Source organism: Stegodyphus dumicola, chromosome 2 (genome assembly GCF_044657685.1).
Source record: "Stegodyphus dumicola isolate Sdum_Otavi_A_Nest chromosome 2, ASM4465768v1".
Taxonomy (NCBI): Eukaryota; Metazoa; Arthropoda; class Arachnida; order Araneae; family Eresidae; genus Stegodyphus; species Stegodyphus dumicola.
Window position 1 is genome coordinate 208,819,510 of NC_140769.1, and position 19,089 is coordinate 208,838,598.

The following is a 19,089-nucleotide window of genomic DNA, read 5'->3' on the forward strand; positions in this document are numbered from 1 at the left end:
ATTTGCTGTTTGAAAAACGGGTGTTCACTTTACGATAAAGTAAGCACCTGTTTACTTCAATTAAAATGGGTTAGACGATATGACTCTTCCTACTTTAATCTCACTTAGCTTTTGATTTCTAATGTTGATTCAATGTTTTTTGTAGACAAAGTATTCTGATTAGAATAATAGATTTCAAACATGTTCAAAAGTTGTGTATCTGAATATAATTAGGTTTTTATAACATAGGGCACATTTTATTAGTTTCACATAGTTCTAAAGCAATTGAACCACAGCATTGCTGTTTTGAAAGAAAGTAAAAAAGTGAGAAATGTATAATGAACATTGATATACAGGCTTTATTAAAAGTAGTCAGCCTTTTAGAACGTGACCGTCTATGCTTTTAGAGGATTTTTGGAGCTCTGTGCATTTGCTCTGGCATCTTAAAAAATGATGTTCAATATCAACGTATGTTTATGTTCTCAAAAATACAGGTTTCTTTCAGAAAGCGACCTCTTAGAAGTCGTCAATAAATGATTCAGTATAGTTATTTTCTAATAGACCATAGAATAAATTTATTTTAACATCAATTTAAAAATATCTGCTTGTACTAAGAGTTAAGAGCAATAAGACTAATTTTTCTTTCGCAATTAGCTATCATGCCAGCTGAATTGTTTTCTGCATAACCTTTATTGTGTATGATTGAAATATTTAGCTATGCATTCAACAAATATACAACAAATGTAAGACAAATCATTAAAAAAATTAAAATTTGGAACATTAATGATAATTTTTTGTTATACATAAAATATTATTAATGAGTGATGAATTTATATCATATTATATATAAATCAAAATTTAAACTCCTATTCCTTTATAATAAATTGAAGAAAAGCTATAAAGTGAATTAATTTTTAAAAACAAAACGAAAATTAAAAAAAAAAAATTCTTTTCATATACCTAGAATCTAAAAATGACGAATACTGAATTTTACGACTCATGTGTGTATGGGTGTATTTAATTATGGCAAGGCATACTATGGCTATCTGCCTAAGGGGGGATGCCTTCGTGGAGGACTTTCTAAGGGAAACTGGCTCGTATACACGTTACACATGAGGAAAACCACGAAAACACCCGTGTAGCCGGACCGTTCGTGGGATTCGAACCTCGGACCAAACTACCAGTGTTCAGCGACTTTACCGCTATACCGCTGCTGGGCCGTTTTACGACTCATATAATAATAAATGCATATTCATATTGTAACAGAAATTTTGTTAGAAGTCTAGCATATGTATAGTTATTTGTGATCTTTTAAAACTGTCGTAACATGATGCATATTTATCATTATCGTGAACCAAAACAGTATGCTTTACATCCTTACAAATATACGTGATAGATTTTAATATTTATTTCTGCATATACTTACGTTTCCCAAAGACACGAAAGCAAGTCAAGCAGATTTTTGTTGTATTAAGCAGACTTAAGTTCTCTGTTAGCTAGTGAAACATAATTTCGGATTCTATGAGCCTTCCAGAATTATTAGCAAAATAGTGGAAACGTCTTTACAAAGTGTTTTTATAAGCAAACAGCAGATGTACACTGAGCAGTGATCAACTGATATATTTCTTAAATGATTTGGTTTAGTTGATTATGACAAAACACACTGGGGCTATGTGCCTAAAAGGAAAAATGCCTTCGTAGAGCACTTTCTTAGAAAAGCTGGCTCGTATGGTACGTGGTAAGCTGGCTTGTAATCTGGTACGGGGAAAAAACCACGAAAAGCTTATGAAGCCAACCCGTTTGCCTGAGATCGAACTCAGGTCGGAACTACCAGTGTTCAGCGATTTTACCGCTCGACTGCTGGTGGGCCATTTCTTAAATGAATAAAGGTATACTCACAGCATTATGAAATAACACTGATTGAAATATTTAGTGCTTCACTATTATCTCTAATAAAGTAACATAAAACTTTCCTTACCTTTTGTAGATTTCTAAATTTCTTTTAAGTTCTTATTCGTACTTAACCTGTACATTTGCGAATGTTTTTATCGATTTTATTGTTAAGTGTAAAAAGCAAGTTGACATTTATAATATAGCATTCCTTGTCTCAACAAATAACAGTCTCAACAAGGAGTTTTTGGAGAGGGGATGAATCGGGAAAATTTCACCTTTTCGTCATTAGCGGTTCTGATGAAGGGAATGGGGGAAGCAGCAAACGAAATAACGAATAATAGACAAATAACGCAAGCTAATCTTTAATGCGGTCTCCCAGTTTCTGTATTTGTATTTGGGAAAGTTTTATGGTCATTATGAAAAAGTGAAAATTTGATATGGATTTCGCATGACTTCCTTCTATGACTATTTAAATTATGCTTATTTTTTCTGCACTTCATTTAAACTTATTTCCTCGAATTATTCTAACTCAATTAAGCGATACCTGAAGGCAAGTTACAAATGGCATCAAACATTGCAAATTTTGAAACTAAATTTCCCGGTCAATCTTTGTCCTACGGGACTCAAACTTCTTGCATTTTTATTTTTTCATAACAAGTATAAAACTTTGCCAGATATAAATATAGAAACCAGAAGACGACATTAAAAGTTAGATTTCATAATTTGTCCAAAATTAATTCTTTTTTAAATTTGACATTGACAAAATATGAATATTTTCGTCATTTAAAATACTTCTGTATTTTTGTTGCACCGTATTTAAACTTGCTTCCTCGAGTTATTGACATTAAATTACATTAATTCCATTATCTATCAGAAAATAATTATAGCAAATCATCTATTTATGACATCTCTAAGAGGTCACCTTTTAAGAGATCTCTATTTTTGGGAACATAAACAAACATTGGTAGTGAACATCATCTTTTTAAGACCACCACATGTAAAATCCTCTAAAAGCATGAATGGTTGCATTTAATGAGGACCCATTACTTTTAATAAGGAATGTAACATTAATCTTAATTATACATGTTTTTGATGTGTGTGCCAAAATAGTGATAACGTACTTCTGTTGCTTTAGAAATGTGTGAAATTAAAAAAATGCATACTATACAACAAAAATGTTATTATATTCAGATACACACCTTTTGAACACGTCTGAAATTCATTATTCTGCTCAACATAATTTGTCTGCATAAAATATTAAATAATATTAAAAAATCAAAAGCTAAGTCGAAGTAAAAACAGTCATCTCTTCTAAACCATTTTAATTGAAGTAAACAGACGTTCGCCTTATCGTAAAGTAAACACCTATTTTTCAAACTGCGGATGAAACGGGAAAGAGGGAATTGGTGGGGGAAGGCGGCGAACGAAATAACACTTTTTCGAGCTGGGGATGAAATGAGAAAGGACGAAACGATACTAAGCCAATAAGACAAGATCTGGTATTTTACTTTATTATTTAATTAGTCATCATAAATTTAAAAATTATTTTAATTTTTATTTGTTTTTACATTTTTATTAAATTGTACTTATAAGTATTTTATATTTCAGTTGCTAATTATTATGTTACTTTAATTATTCATTATTTTAATCACTATTTTTTATTATTTTAATTATTTTTTTAATAAGTAATTTTTTTGTTATTTTAATTACTAATTAATGTTATTATTGTAATATTTATTTCCTTTCTTTCTTTATTTTTTATTTTATTTTTTCCTGTTTTCCTGACGGCCTTCCGTAGGCATTTCTGACTTTAGAAACTAAGCCCTGACAGCAATAGAAAAATTAATAATGAATCCAGTGCACCAAAAAATAATAGCCAAAATAAAGTGAATTATTTCTACCCCAAAAATGCGACGCAAAACTCCTTATCGCAGCACTACCCAGTTCCCGCGGCGTAGAATAGCTCATGTGATTCAATGCAATGCGAGGTTTCAAAGCTCTTTTTAGGGCCGTAGACCGATAAAATAGGCTCAGGATACGGATAACCGATCGATTTTACCGAAAGTAAACCGATCGATTTTACCGAGTAACGATACGATAGTAACGAGTACTGGTTCACCGAGTAACGAATACATACGGGTACACAATTTCTCGTTACTTCTACAGCACTATTTTTAACTGAATGTGACTCTAGCATAATGGGGCACCATCCTACTTCAGCACTGATGTTTACAGTTACCTGAATGACACTTTTGGGACACAATGGATTGGCGATTTTGGACCAGTCTCTTGGCCATTCCAATCTCCCGATTTATCAAGCCTCGATTACTATTTCTGGAGACATCTGGAGAGTCTCGTTTATGCGACTCCGAGACTAGCGAGCTTAAGATCTCGTTACTTGAATATTACTATCTGCTACACATATGTATGAAATACCTGGCATCTTTGTGCCAGTATAGGCCAGTCGCTCCACTGACGCTGTCAAGCATGTATCGATCTTATGTATGAAATACCTGGCATCTTTGCTTGTGGCTTGCATTTTTTAGCGCTAGGACATTTCAGGTGAGAATTGGCTCTGTTTTCTCAGATGTATTTGAACAAGAGGGTGTGCCTCAAGGCTGCGTTTTAAGTGTTACTTTATTTAGTTTAAAAATAAATACTATTTTAAAGGAACTCCCCCTACTGTGTCAGGGTCATTATATATGGATGACTTCCAAATAAGTTGACGTGGTGCAGATATGAGAATTGTCGAGAGACAGTTACAGATTGCTCTTAACAGAATTGAGAAATTGTCAGAAAAACGCGGGTATATCTTTTCAAAGCAAAAGACTGTCTGCATGCACTTTTGCTGAAAGCGAAATATGCATCCCGAGCCGGAGCTTCACTTTCAAGATTCTTTGATTCCTGTCGTACCAGAAGTCGAAGTGTTTAGGAGTGATGTTTGACCGAAAGTTGACCTTTATTTCCCATGTCCTTTACTTGAGGAAGAAGTCTTTCAAAACACTGAGTATTTTAAAAGTCTTGGCGAACACCTCCTGGGGCGCCGAGCGGGAATCAATGCTTCGCATTTATAGAGCTCTTGTACGCTGTAGACTGGACTATGGCTTGGCACGGTGTTCTACTTTACTGAAGCTAGATCCTGTACACCACCAGGCCTTGCAGATATGTTCTGGAGCCTTCAGAACATCTCCAGTTCAAAGCCTTAATGTTGACTGTTATGAACCACCACTCCAGCTAAGACGCGAGCATTTGTCTCTTCATTATTATTTCACTATCTTATCACAACTCAACCAATCTGTAAAATTCTGCTTGATGACAGTGACCTCTTATTTGAAGCACAACCCTCCTGTATTCCTACCTTCTCTTTACAAGTTCATTCATTAATTGAGAAATATTCCATGCCTGACTTAAACATCCAGCTAGTAAAGCATTTTGAAATACCACCTTGGGAAAATGTACAAATTTGCTTTCTTGATATTTTCGTCCATCTGGTTAAAAAAGTACTAATGAGATCATATACCAACAACTTTTCTCAGAACATAGACAAATTTACATTAATTATATACCTGTATATACAGATGAATCGAAAGCAATCGGTCATGTTGGAATGTCTTTCGTAATTGAAAATCATATGGTGGGAAGACAACTTAATCTTAATTGTTCAGTCCTGACATCTGAACTGACTGATATTTATTATGCCCTTTTATCTATATCTAGGTGTTGCCGAAGAAGGTTTATTATCTATTCTGACTCATTCAGTGCTCTGAAGGCTTTAGAAACATTCTCTGACACACAGAATCCGCAGAAATAGTTGAAATTTTAAAGTTTAATAAAATCCTAAGTAATCGTGGATTCGAAATTCTTTACTGCTGGATTCCTAGACACGTAGGAATAAAAGGTAATGAGTTGGCAGGTATCACAGCCCAAAGCTGCTGTCGAGGAATCTAAACCACTCATTCCTCTCAGAGATATCAGCCAAACCATCAAGCAGAAAATTTTAGAAAAATGGAAAGAAATGTGGGATGCACAATTAAATAATAAGCTAAGAAATGTGAAGCCTAGAGTGCAATTTTGGGAAAGTACTCTAAACCGAAGGGAAGAAGTACTTTTGACTCGTATTCGATAATTGTGCGTGATTCTGGCCACTCCAGAATCACGCACAGTTATCTTCTCAAAGCAGAGAGTGAGCCAATTTGTCCCTACTGTGATAGCATTTTATCTGTCCGTCGTTTTTTAATAGAGTGTCCGAATTATAGACTAAGACTAAAGCATTTTAACGAGTGTGACTTCCCTTATGACTGTTTAATCGGGAAAGAGGCCAATAATAATTTATTTCTATACCTAAAAGAAACAGGTTTCTGTTATTTAATTTAAGTAATTTTAATGTGTTTCATCTCTTGTTACATATCATTTGCTGAGTTTTAATACCTACTCCTTTTAATGTTCACCATTTTATTATTTCATGTAGATTTTATGACTTAGCTAATTGTTATTTTATAAAGTTTATCTGTCTTTTTATAAACCACCATGTGTTTGGTGCACATAACCTTTCTGGTTATGCGCCATTAACTCAACCACCACCACCACCACCTGGCATCTTTGTGCCAGGGAAGGCCATTGCTCTACTGACGCTGTCAAGCATGTATCGATGTTGGTGGACGGAAAGTTGAACAGTTCTTGTAAATATATTGCTTCAGTTGAAGTGACCCTATCTTTATGACTAAGTAAATGGATCGTGGCTTAAATTTCCTATGTGAATATTATTTGTATCTTTGTTTTATAACTCCCCTCAAAGTTGGTACTGTTAGTTTGGAATCACCAAACGCACACACAGTGTTTTCCTCATATGTTTTGCTCGTATCTTTTTAGGGCTAGGTTTTGAATTTAAGGAGGGGGGGGGGAAAGCACAATCATCATCTTTTTGTATCGTACATAGTTTTTCTGTCTGAGGACTAGCTAAATTGGTAAAATATATTCACTTGATTATTTTTATTCAGTGTGTTCAACTTTTATTTGCATTTTTGCATTAGCATTTTATCCATTTATTTTCTCTTTCATTTTTTACTTGAAATGTATTTTGTGCAGATTTTTCATTAAGCTACCCAAACATGGTCGGTGTTCTCTTATTTAAGAAAATTTCCAAAAATTGAATTTCATTTTACTTCTGTTATTTGTGTTCCAGCTCATTGTAGCCTTATCTACTGCTGACCTGTTTGATCTTTTGAAATTGGAATCTTTTGTTTATTCCCCTCCATTCCTTCCTCTTTGGAATTGCAGTCAAGACTTTCATTTAAGGTGACCGAGAGAATTGTGATCTTTACAAGATAACTGAAATGAATGTGGCTCAGTTAGCATCATATGTTGGCTCATTATCCATCAAATATTGTAATGTTTGTATTAATATGTATTCTTATTGGAATGTAGGTTTCTTTTAAAGAAATAATGTTGTGACAGCAGTGGCTTATCCATGACTGTTTTTCATTTATGCTCTTACTGTCGTCGCTTTTTTTAGGAATTAGATTACTTGCATAATTTTAGTCTCTTAATTTTCAGATGATAAAATAAATTAAAAAGGGGAAAAATACATGAGGAAATATGGCATGTGTATATTTGTGTACAAATTGTGCTCCAAATTTGATTAGATGTGAATGAAATCAGAAATAGAAGCTTGATTACTAGTTATAAAAACTAAGCTGTGTTCATAGCAAATTTGGTGTTTTCTGCAAAGCATTTCCCCCTTAAAGTACTGAATTATTTTAGATTCGTAATAAATCCAAATTTTTGTAAATATGCATAATACAGCTCTAATTAGCGTGATTTCTCTTGGTTATAAATAGTTTCATTGCTTGGTATCGGTTTTTGACTAAATATGCTGATTTGTTTCAGTGCAGCAATATTTTTGATTTTTGCATTCTTTATTTCTAGCATCATAAAATAATTTCTACCGAATAAATTAGTTACGAACCAATATCATTGCATATAACAGAGTTCTTACATTTTGTGTATCCAGTTGTATATAGGTGCCAATTTTAATTATTCTTCAATATTTCAGAAATTCAACACTTGTTTTATAGTAAAGAAAATGATTGGGGATTTAGCCATTTTATGTCATGGAATGTAAGTATGCTTATTGCTATCAGTAATAAAAAATTGGGACATTTTTACCTGTTTTGATATGCTTGTACCATATATGCTTGTGTAATGTCCGTGCTCATGTAATGTGTGCACCTGAACTTTATATATAGAATTTATGTAAAAAAAGGTGACCTGTACAATGTACGCCCCCCATAAACTAAAGAATTTCTTACTTTAAAATATATTTTTTTAATATTTCCTTTTTCCTTCAGTCGATAACATTAGTCAGTAAACATCTTTAAAGAAAGAAAATGCATTTGTTTTGTCTTTGGTTGGTGCCAGGATGGAAAGCAGAGACTTTCCTTGCATTCTGGTGCAGCTGTTATTCAGTAATAACATCGGCGCCAGCAATCCAAATGGCAGACGCGATAATAAATGCAGGCAGTCCAAACAGGTTTTCACCACACTGGCTTTCAGGACATGCTGTTTTTTAATGAAATTACTTTCCCCTCCTTCTTCCTTCAAGCATTCGCATATTTCAAGCTTTCTGTTTTCATTCATAGTATCATTTGGAATTCGTGGTAGTTAGCAAATAGCGGGTTTGAAATGGGAAAATACAACAGCTATATTGTGGCCTTTAAATTGAAAGTCGTAGAATTTGTGCAGGAAAATGGAAAAAGAGCAGCAGCAAGGGTCTATGAGGCGGACAAAAAGTGTGTGCGCAATTGGAGCAAACAGCGTGATCAGCTGGCGGCAGCGAACAAAACAAGACGTGTGTTTTTGGGATCGAAACACAAGTTTCCGAACTTAGAATAAAAAGTAGTTGCATATGTTAAGATAAGTTGATGTCCTGTCATCGCTTTATTATCGCGAAGCACAAAGCAAATCATTATTTAATATCACAAATTGTGAATGCCGATCAGAAGACAGTTTATTTTTATGCTCCAGACACTTGTACTGTAAATAAACATGGTGTAAAATCAATAGGCATATGCAGATATGAAAAACCAAGAGCATGTATTATGTTAGCAGTTGTTGCCAATGGCAAAAAAACTTCCGCCATATGTGGTTTTTAAGCGAAAACATTGCCGAAAGAAAAACTGCTACCAGGAATTGTGATACAAGTTCAAGAGGGTAGATGGATGACAGTTTTGTTCAGGACTGGCTTCAGAGTGTGTAGTATAAATGACCTGGAGCTCTGTTGCAGCTACTTTCTCTTCTCATTCTGGGCAGTTTCAAAAGGGCATCTCGCAGACGCAGTGAAACAAAATTTTGAAACCTCAAAGACTGATCTTGCTGTGATTCTAGGAGGTCTAGCTTCCATTCTTCAGCCACTTGATGTTTGCATATGCAATCCATTAAAAATGGCATTCAAACAGTGCTACTGTAATTGGATGACTTTCGAGAAAAGGGGGACCACAGCAGCTGGAAATCCGAGAAGGGCATACATCTCGGAAGTGTGTGCGTGGATAAGCATATCTGATGATGTGATTGTGAAAAGTTTTAAAGTAACTAATATATCAAATACTTTGGATGGAACAGAAGATGAACTTTGGAAGGATAACATGAATGAGGAAAACAAGAAAGATGATGTGAATGAAGAAAATGAGGAAAATGTGACTGAAGAAAGAGATGACAATGATAACTAATTTGTGGAAAAAGAACAAAAGTACTGGTACTACATGTGTGTTGAAAATTGTTCATCATAAGTTTTTAAAAACTGTTTTTAACTGTAAAAGTTTTAAAAAATCTGAATTTTAATATTTAATGTGTACGCTTTGTGTTAACAATTAGTGTGTGCTGATGCAATTGGAAATGATTTGCAAGGACGAAATAAAGGTGAGATAAAAAAGTGTTTACTGATTAATTTATTTGCACTTGTATACTGAGTAATATTCACAATGCTTTTTTTTTTTTTTTTATTTATTTATTTCTTGCAGTAGCTTGAAATTAGAAATAATACCGCCCACTGATTCTCCACTACAGTGCCTATGCTTCCGTCTTGTGTATTTTTATGATGCTGTTTGCAGCAGAAAGATTTTACTTTCACACACGCAGACATAACAACCAAAATTTTCATATAAACTTGTCAGAACAGACTTTTTTAAAAATAATGTGAACAAATATTAAAAGAACCAATGCATATTTGTGTAAAAGTAAATATTAAAATTGCAAGTATTGGTTAATTTGTGCCTCTATATTGTGCTTCTGTGCAAACTAATACATGGAGAGTGTTGATAAAGTAAATTGGGTAATTTATATTATATATGTGTATGGGAGAAAGTGAGTTTGTTAATTTTAAGTAGCTATTAAACAACTTTAAATTTGATACTTTTATTACTTATGCCATTTTCTTCCATTTAAAACTAAGCTGTTTGAAATGAATTTTACACCCAAAATTACTAATGAGAAAAAGTGTGACATTTGAACTACCCATCTGATGTCCGCACCTGCATTTTAGTAATGTAATTTTAGTCAAAAAAGGGCTGACATTACGTGAGTGTATAGGGTATTATTTTGACAGTGGGAAATCATGATTGTTTTGAAAAATACTGTTTAAAATCAGATGGCTGTTATTCGTAATTAGACTTGATGACATAGTAAATGATTAAATTTAGGCCAGATATATTTCATCAGGTAAGTGTAATGTTTAAGAGCATGTTAAGGATCTCGAATAATTTTTATATGCAAAATTTTCTTTTCTTTTTATTTCCTTGTACGAAGTAAAAAGGAAGTAATGTAATCGTGAAAATTTTCAGGCAGCATATTTCAACGAAAATATCCATTTTGACCACTATTGAATGCAATTTAACGATGTTTTTGTGTGACATCTGTACGTAAGGATAGAATAGAAGACTCTTTTCCTCCAAAAAAATTATAAAACTGCTTTAAAATGCATTCTACGTACATACATATTTCGCATAACTTGAAAACTAGTAGCATCAGAACGTTGGAAATTTTGTATATAGGACTGTTATAAAATGTAGATGTGCACCTTGTATTTTGGTTGCAATCGGCCACACCAAACGTGTATAAATCTATGTATCTATTTATATCCATTCTGTTACCCGGCTCAGTGATCTCAATTTCTTTACTCTTATATGTTTGTAAAGTGTGCATTTTTTGCTTTAAAAATGATTGAGCTATGTTGTTCTTTTCTTCCGGTTAAGGTTTTTGTGCCCGTAGTAAATCTGCAAGCAATATTTGTACAGTTATCAACAATTTAAAAGCTGTTTAAGTGCATTTAAGCCTAATTTTTAAATAACATGGCAGACATATGTGTTTAAGTTTGAAACAGCAGTATAGTAAATTTGTTGCCAATCTAGAGACTATGCTTCGCAACAACAAAGATAGAGCCTTCTTTTATTACTGCGAATTAAATCATGCTTAATCCATTCTGGAATTTATTAGAGAAAATAAGTGTTTAAGATTACTTCGTAATTTTTAATATAGATATTTTGAGTTTTTATGTATTTTTGTCTTGGTGGGAAGTAAGAACTGAATTGAATGAGAAATAGTGAATCGTCTGTGAACCGTCTATTTTAGAATCCACAAATAATACCAGATAAGGTATTTTTAAATGTATAAATGAAAACTTTAAAAGCAAAGGTTTAGAATATAAAAATTGCTTATCATTCTTCAGATAATGCTAGTAATATGATTAGAATGTTTAAAAATGTAGCATAATTTATCAGAATGCATAAACCAATATAATCATCCGAGGTGTCCATGCCACGTCTTGCATATAGCTGCAAAAAAGGCTACTGAAAAATTAATTGCCTCAGAAATCAAAATGTTAATAGATATATATATATTTATTTGATGAAAAGTTTAAAACAAAAGTACAGCTTCAAATTTTCAAAAAAGTTGCTCAACAAATTTTGGGACAGAATGCAAAATCTCATAAAATTTTGAAATACTGATATAAGAGATGGTTGTCGCTGTTAGAATCTACGCTGCTGGCCATTAAAATTGCAACACCAGGAAGGAATGATCTGACGAACGTCAAAGTCACATGAAAGGAAGAAGAGGTTGGCATATGCAAATAATTAATATTTCAGAGTATATAGATGACACAGGAGGGAGAAACGACATCTGTAGCACTGCATAAAAGAAAAATTGCATAGTGGATTTCTCATTTAGAAAGTGCTTTGTAAGGTTGGAGTTTGCTCATGATATCGTGTTATGCCTCGAACAAGAAGAGGAAATGCTTACCAGAAAGTTCCAAAATTCAATAGAGGCAGGATTGTTGCCAATCGAAAGTTTAGATTATCGTTCTGTGATGTCGCCGGTCGCACTGCTCGACACCCAACCACTGTCATGCAAATATGGAATCGATGAATTGCTGAGGGTCATACTGAACGGCATGCAGGATTTCAACGCCCTTCCATCACTAACGCCAGAGAGGACAGACGTATTGTGAGGTCAGCCTGCAAAACTGTACGACCACATCACGGAGCATTATTTAGGAAATGGGCATGCTTGCAGCACGCTCAGTATAAGCTTATAAGGTGCGTCGACATTTGCAGCAGCGTGGACTATCAGCAGGGTGACAATTTCTTCGGCTTTCCCTGACAATGCAGCATACAGAGAGATGGCGACTCTGATACGCCAGACGTCAAAGCTGGGTACAAGAGTGGCACAATGTTGCCTTTTCAAACGAGTCCCAGTTCTACGTGCATATTTTGATAGGCCGTATACTTGTGTGGAGTGTCCGAGGAGACCGCACGTCACCTGCTTGTATTCGATATCGGCATAGGTGCCCTGCAACTTTTGTGATAGTTTGGGCAGCCATTGGGTACATGACATGCACATCTCTAGTTCAGATCGACGGTAATTTGAACGCAGATGGGTACATTTCTGACATGTTACACCTAATGGATAACAGTGATAACAGATAACAGTGAGAATGAAGGAAAGAGATTGCAAAACATTAAAAAAATGTTACAATCACCTACCACTAAATTGTACTTATTATTTTTTAAAAATACTTTGCCTTTGTTTATAACAGTAAATATTAATTTGCAACAACAAGCTCCTTATATACATAAATTGAAAAGAGAACTTGTTGAACTTTTAATGAATTTATTTGTTAGATTTGTAAAACCATCAGTAATTTCTAAAGAAGATTTTACTCTAACATTTCTTTCATTTCAAAAGTGTAGTAAACAAAAAGAAAATGAAAATTTAGTGATTGGTGCGGAAACAAGACTATATTTAAAAAATGCCAAGTTGAATGAAAGTGAAGTGAAATCATTTTTCAATTCTGTGCAAGCTTTTTTTGTAACTGCATGTTCATATATAATAGATAAATTTTCACTAAGTGATCCATTTCTAAAACATGCTGAAGTTGCTGACTTCAACTGCAGGACTGAAGTTTCATTTTCATCTGTTCTTTACATGATGAATACTTTTTCATCCATTATTGATGAAAAATATCATAATCAAGTAGAAATTGAATTTTCCATGTCTCAAGTAGATGATTTGAAAGAAATTGTAGATTGTTGATATAGCATGGGGAGAAATTGCCAAATTAAAAAATATGAATGGGTGTAGTAAATACAAAGTATTGCCTATTATAATGCTTGCTGTATTAATAATAACTCATTCAAATGAAGCTAGCAAAAGAATTTAAAAAAGGGGGGAGAGAGAGATGGAATTTAGACCAAATTCGGGTCCTAAAACTCTTGAAGCAGTTTTGATTAAAAAAATAAATATGCAGGCAACTGTGTTATTAAAAAAAATTCTTAAAATCAGAACTTAAGCTTGCTAAGCATGCTACGTATAAATCTTTGCATTCATAAATTATTTGTTTAATATTTATATGTATTATTCTTGGTTATATAAATTTCTTAAAATTTTATTTTCCTGTGGAAATCAAATCCAGAATAAAGATATATGATATATGGATTCTGATTTTTTTCTATGATTAGTAGTGATTTAAAATACTTGCTTTACTCAAAAATTAGTAGTAGATTTAGTGATTTACATGCTTGAGGAGTTAAATGAAAATTTCTAATCAAATATGCATATAATTTACAAGATATTTTTAATTATTCAGTTTTATACGTATGTGGATTTTAAATGTAATAAAATTGATTAAAATTAATGATTAATTAATTAATTGATGGTTAATTACAACGAACATTAAAAGCGCATTTTCAAAGTTGTAAAAATTTCATTCGCATGTTGACTACTGACACGTTTTGCTGCAGGTTGGACTCTGTATATATAAATCTAATGCGTATCCTAAGTCACACTTTCGAGACATGAAAAACGCAAGTTGCATATTATCAATCTGTCCAGTAGAAAGGGAGGTATAGAACTGTCATTTTACTTTTCTTTTTTTTTTTTGCGCAGTGCACATCAGATATAAGGTAGGGCATTTTTATTCCTTTAACCCTGATAGACCATCATTGTACTTTCATCATTCTTTAGCAAAACTGCTTCAAATAGCCGAGTTTGTGATTTCCTTACTTTCATGCGGAATTTCTTTTTTTGATGTCTTCTTTACTGTGCCCACAGAACTTTTGTTTTTCATTTTATGTCTTAATAATTTTCCGTAGTCAAATTTCTACCTGAATTAATGATGAGAGCTTAGAGGACACATTACTACATTTTCAGGAAACTTTCAGTTTCACTTCTTTATATATCTTTTCGAAGATATGAAAAAGCATTGCACATAAACTTCAAGTCTACATCGACTAGCATACAGAATTATATATTAGATTTATCCGTTTTATTTGGCATATGCTGTATAAACTTACACCTGATTTTGGATGGAAATAACTGCTCATCTACAACTAGATTTTCTGTTGCTTAATAGGAAATAGCACAGTTTTGTATAATTTTATTTCAAATATCTGAAAAAAGTGCAAACTTGTCACTTTCTAAATGAGGAGTCCAGTTGACTTTGAGTCAAACCTTAGATATTTCATAATATCTCAAATGATAGTGAAACATTTTTTCTTGACAAAAAGAACCCCATTTATTATTCCACAAAAAATCATAATTCGTATCGTTTTATCGCCAACGCGTGAGACTGTGTATGGGAAATGCTAGGTATGCTCATTTAAAAATTATTTTGCGATATTGCTATTGAATTGAATTTTATGGTTTAAAGTGCAAAGAACGTGATATTTAATAAATAAAGGTAACACACAAAACATAAGGGGGGGAAGTCCTTTTGGCGTAATAATGTATGTGGGAATCGACAAGGAAAAATTTTCTTTGTGTTAATAGAAAGTAAATTTATATCATCCTAATTTACATTCTTTTTGTTTTGAATTGTTTAGGAAGTTTTGGATCCTGAAAAAGGTTACATCAAAGATGATTCTATCATATTAGAAGTTAGTGTTACTGCAGATGCTCCTCATGGTGTGAGGTAAATATTGCCCATTTCTTTTTTTCAGTGGTAAAGCATTATTATAGACAAGGAAAGGAATTTTTATAGCATGTAAATTTCTGTAAGAAATAATATTATTTTGCAATAAACATTTGCTAAATTTAATTCTTATGACATGGAGTAGAAATTAAATTTTTCATTGCTCAGATACTCAACAATCTTTCTGTAGGTCTACATGAAGTAGAATACAGAGTCTAAACTCTAGACATTCAATAACTAGAATATTTTAATATCTGTATCACCAGTCAATAAATTAATAAATAAGAAAGGCCTCCCCTTTTAAAATCTAGGAACAGCGAATATACCATTGAGGCATCTTTGAATGTTGGTCAGGATATTTTAGGCTCTTTAGTGGCTGTTAATGAGGCAGGGCTGCCATTATGTACTTTTTTCTCCTCGGCACATTCTGCTGCCCATTACTTCTAAAATTATAAAAATTCAGCCATCTTCAATCTTTGCAGCTAGGTGCTCCTCTAAATTCTAAAATTTTTGTCGTCTCTTAATTATGACACCTGGTGCAGCTGCACTGTTTGAATCTGAATTTCACTTAGAATTTCCAAAATCACTGAAGTCATGACAGTTCAGGATTTCAAACTTAGTACTTTTATTAAATGAAAGATAACTTTTGATTTCTGTAAAGTGGTGGTGTCATTCGAGATAAATGCATAATAGGCTTACATGTAACTTTCATATTGCTGCGTTTTTTCCCATTGCCACATACATGTTTTATTGAAAATGGAGACAGTTCAATTTTATATCATTCTTGCTAATATATTTTATTTTGGAATAAAGTTGGCTTGAAATGTTAATGCTGAATTTCAACAAAATATGTATGAAAGCACTACAGTTGTTGCTTTATGGAACTTTAGTTACATACATACGTTTCATTTAAAATTGAAAATGGAGACAGATCAGTTTTATATCATTCTTGCTAATGAGTTTCATATTTTATCTTCTGGAATAAAGTTGACTTAAAATGTTAATGCTGAATTTCAACAAAAGATTTATAAAGGCAATAGTTATTGCTTTATAGATCCTTAGTAACATACGTATGTTTCATTTAAAATTGAAAATGGAGACTGATCAGTTATATATCGTTCTTGCTAACGAGTTTATAATTTATCTTCTGGAATAAAGTAGGCTTGAAATGTTAATGCTGAATTTCAATAAAAGATGTATCAAAGCACTACAGTTATTGCTTTATAGAAAACCTCAATATAATAAATTCATTTTTTAAAATGAAGATTTTAAATATTTTAAAATTACCTAAACATTCTCATCCCTCAAAATATTGTTTCATAATGAACTGATGGTGGATAGCATCTTGAAAGAAATCTTACTTTATGATTTCTGTTTTATGAATTCTTATTAACTCTTTAAAATAGTAATTAAGACACAATAACATGCCGGACAAATACTAATTCAGAAGTCGAACAACAAAAATCGGCGTTATATTTTCAAATTTTCACAGGACTAGTTTTAATGGTTTTACCGAACCACCATCGTCATCTGCAAAAGCGCAAATGAACGAGATAGTATATAATGATAAGATAAAAAAGCCTGGACAGAAATAAGCTAGTAGTGCCATCTGTTGATGAAACCAGAACTAAAAGATAATTTCTTTAAAGGCCGACGGTAAAGATGGATTGGAATTAGCATCGTTGACTAGAACAGAAAGATTTTTTTAAATGTGAAATGCCTCTAGAAAATCCACTTCTCCAATGGAAGAAGTTTTTTGAATAATTTTGGCAGCAGAAAAATTGAAAGTGTACCTGGAAGAATTTCTGATTCTTATTCTACGCATTTTCTTGATTAAGCTAAAAACCTTTTTAAAATGTTAAAAGTGAACATACATTGTTCATACACTTGTTTTTAAACAGTTTTCTTGAATAAAAATATAGGCACTTACTGTTTGTGTGAAAATTATATGATCCTTAAGGTGTTAAGAAAAAGTGATATGAAGATAGATATTTGATGAAACAGCTGTTAACTGTGAAAAAAGGGCTAATCATGCAGTTAAGATTAGTCTTGTGGAGTTTGAATTCATCAAAAGTGCGATTAAACTTCTGAAATCATTCCTGGTGAAGATATTATGATTTATAATTTAGTTAATAATTTTTGGACATCTTGCATTATTTTTGTACCATAAAAATCTTTATTTATTTTTTTCTGTTGAAAAGCAGAGATAGATTATTTTCTGATTAAAGTGTTGAAAAAAAAAAGTATGAGATTTATATTCGGAAACTAAGTACTGTTTTTTTTTTTAAGTAAAACAATTTTTTCGAATCCAATTTTATTTTTAAATTAAATTACATGTCTTAAACTATTTTTCAATATAGTTTCCGCCAATGATCAAACACTTGTCATAGCGGGTGACCAGTTTTTGTATACCATCGTCAAAGAAACTTCCCGCCAGTTTCGATAACCACGACTCAACAGCATTTTTCGTGTCATTGTCAGATCCAAAGCGCTTGCCACCAAGCTCGCGCTTCATGTGCAGGAACAAGTGATAGTCGGATGGCGCCAAGTCCGGGCTGTATGGCGGGTGATCTAACTGCTCCCAATGAAATTGTCGAATTAACGATTGAGTGACACCAGCAGTTTGGGGCCGAGCAATGTCACGGAGCAACACAATTCCTTTACTGAGCATTCCTCTTCGTTTGTTTTGAATGGCACGCCTTAGTTTTGTTAAAGTCTCACAATATCGTGCCGCATTAATGGTTTCACCTCTGGGAAGAAATTCAGTAAGCAAAACACCTTTCCTATCCCAGAAGACAGTGCGCATGATTTTTTGTGATGACATTGTCACTTTGAACTTTTGTTTTTTCGGAGAACGAGTGTGTTTCCACTCCATCGATTGTTGTTTCGATTCTGGTGTGAAATAACACACCCAAGTTTAATCACCTGTCACAATTTGGTTTAAAAAGTTTTCTCCCTCATCACTGTACCGCGTGAGAAATGTCAGGGCACTACCAAGTTGCTTTGTTTTGTGAACATCAGTGAGCATTTTTGGAACCCATCGGGAACACAGTTTGCGATAATTCAAGCGGTCAGACACAATTTCGAACAAAACAGTACGTGAAATTTGTGGAAATGCCTCTGAAAGAGTTGTCATAGTGAAGCTGCTGTTCTCATGAATTGCTCCATCAACTTTCCTTACCAAATCATCGGTGACAACAGAAGGCCGATCACTCCGAGCCTCGTCGTGGACATTTGTTCGACCTGCATTAAACATTCTTACCCACTTTCTCACCATTCCATCACTTATCGCGTATTCACCGTAAACTTCTGTCACTTGACGATAAATTTCGACCGGTTTAACATTCCTCGCGTTCAAAAATTTAATCACGGCACGAATCTCACAGTCAGCGGGAGAACTAATTGTCTTAAACATTTTGAATGTACATAGCAAACTGAAAACACAACATAGAGCAACCAAAATGGCAACAATTGAAAGTCAGTGAACAAGAAAAACTAGTGCGCATGCGCGGGACGCCTACCACAGCGCTGTGACGGCGCTAGAATGAAATGGTACTTAGTTTCCAAATATGCTACGTAATTGGCTATTATCTCTTTGACCATGAAAGTTGGTTATTGTGGAATCAAAATTGGTAGAGATCCCACCAAAGTTGCAACAGTTGTTCTTCGGAACTCTGAGTCGTGTTCCTTTCTGAAACTTACTGAAACATTAGTTTTTCGGCACAATACACCAAATAGCCATTGCTGTGGAAGTATTT

At 33.3% G+C, this 19,089-nt stretch overlaps 1 protein-coding gene across 3 annotated transcripts in view; it reads left to right on the forward strand.

Moving 5' to 3' along the window:
- Nucleotides 1-19,089, forward strand: part of LOC118205597 (ubiquitin C-terminal hydrolase 7-like) — a 166,255-nt gene that overhangs the window by 21,691 nt on the left and 125,475 nt on the right. For all 3 annotated transcript variants that reach the window (XM_085811679.1, XM_085811676.1, XM_085811677.1), the window contains exons 6-7: nucleotides 7,925-7,989; nucleotides 15,243-15,331. In XM_085811679.1, the coding sequence (XP_085667805.1) occupies nucleotides 7,925-7,989; nucleotides 15,243-15,331 (154 nt within the window). The remainder of the gene's footprint in view (nucleotides 1-7,924; nucleotides 7,990-15,242; nucleotides 15,332-19,089) is intronic.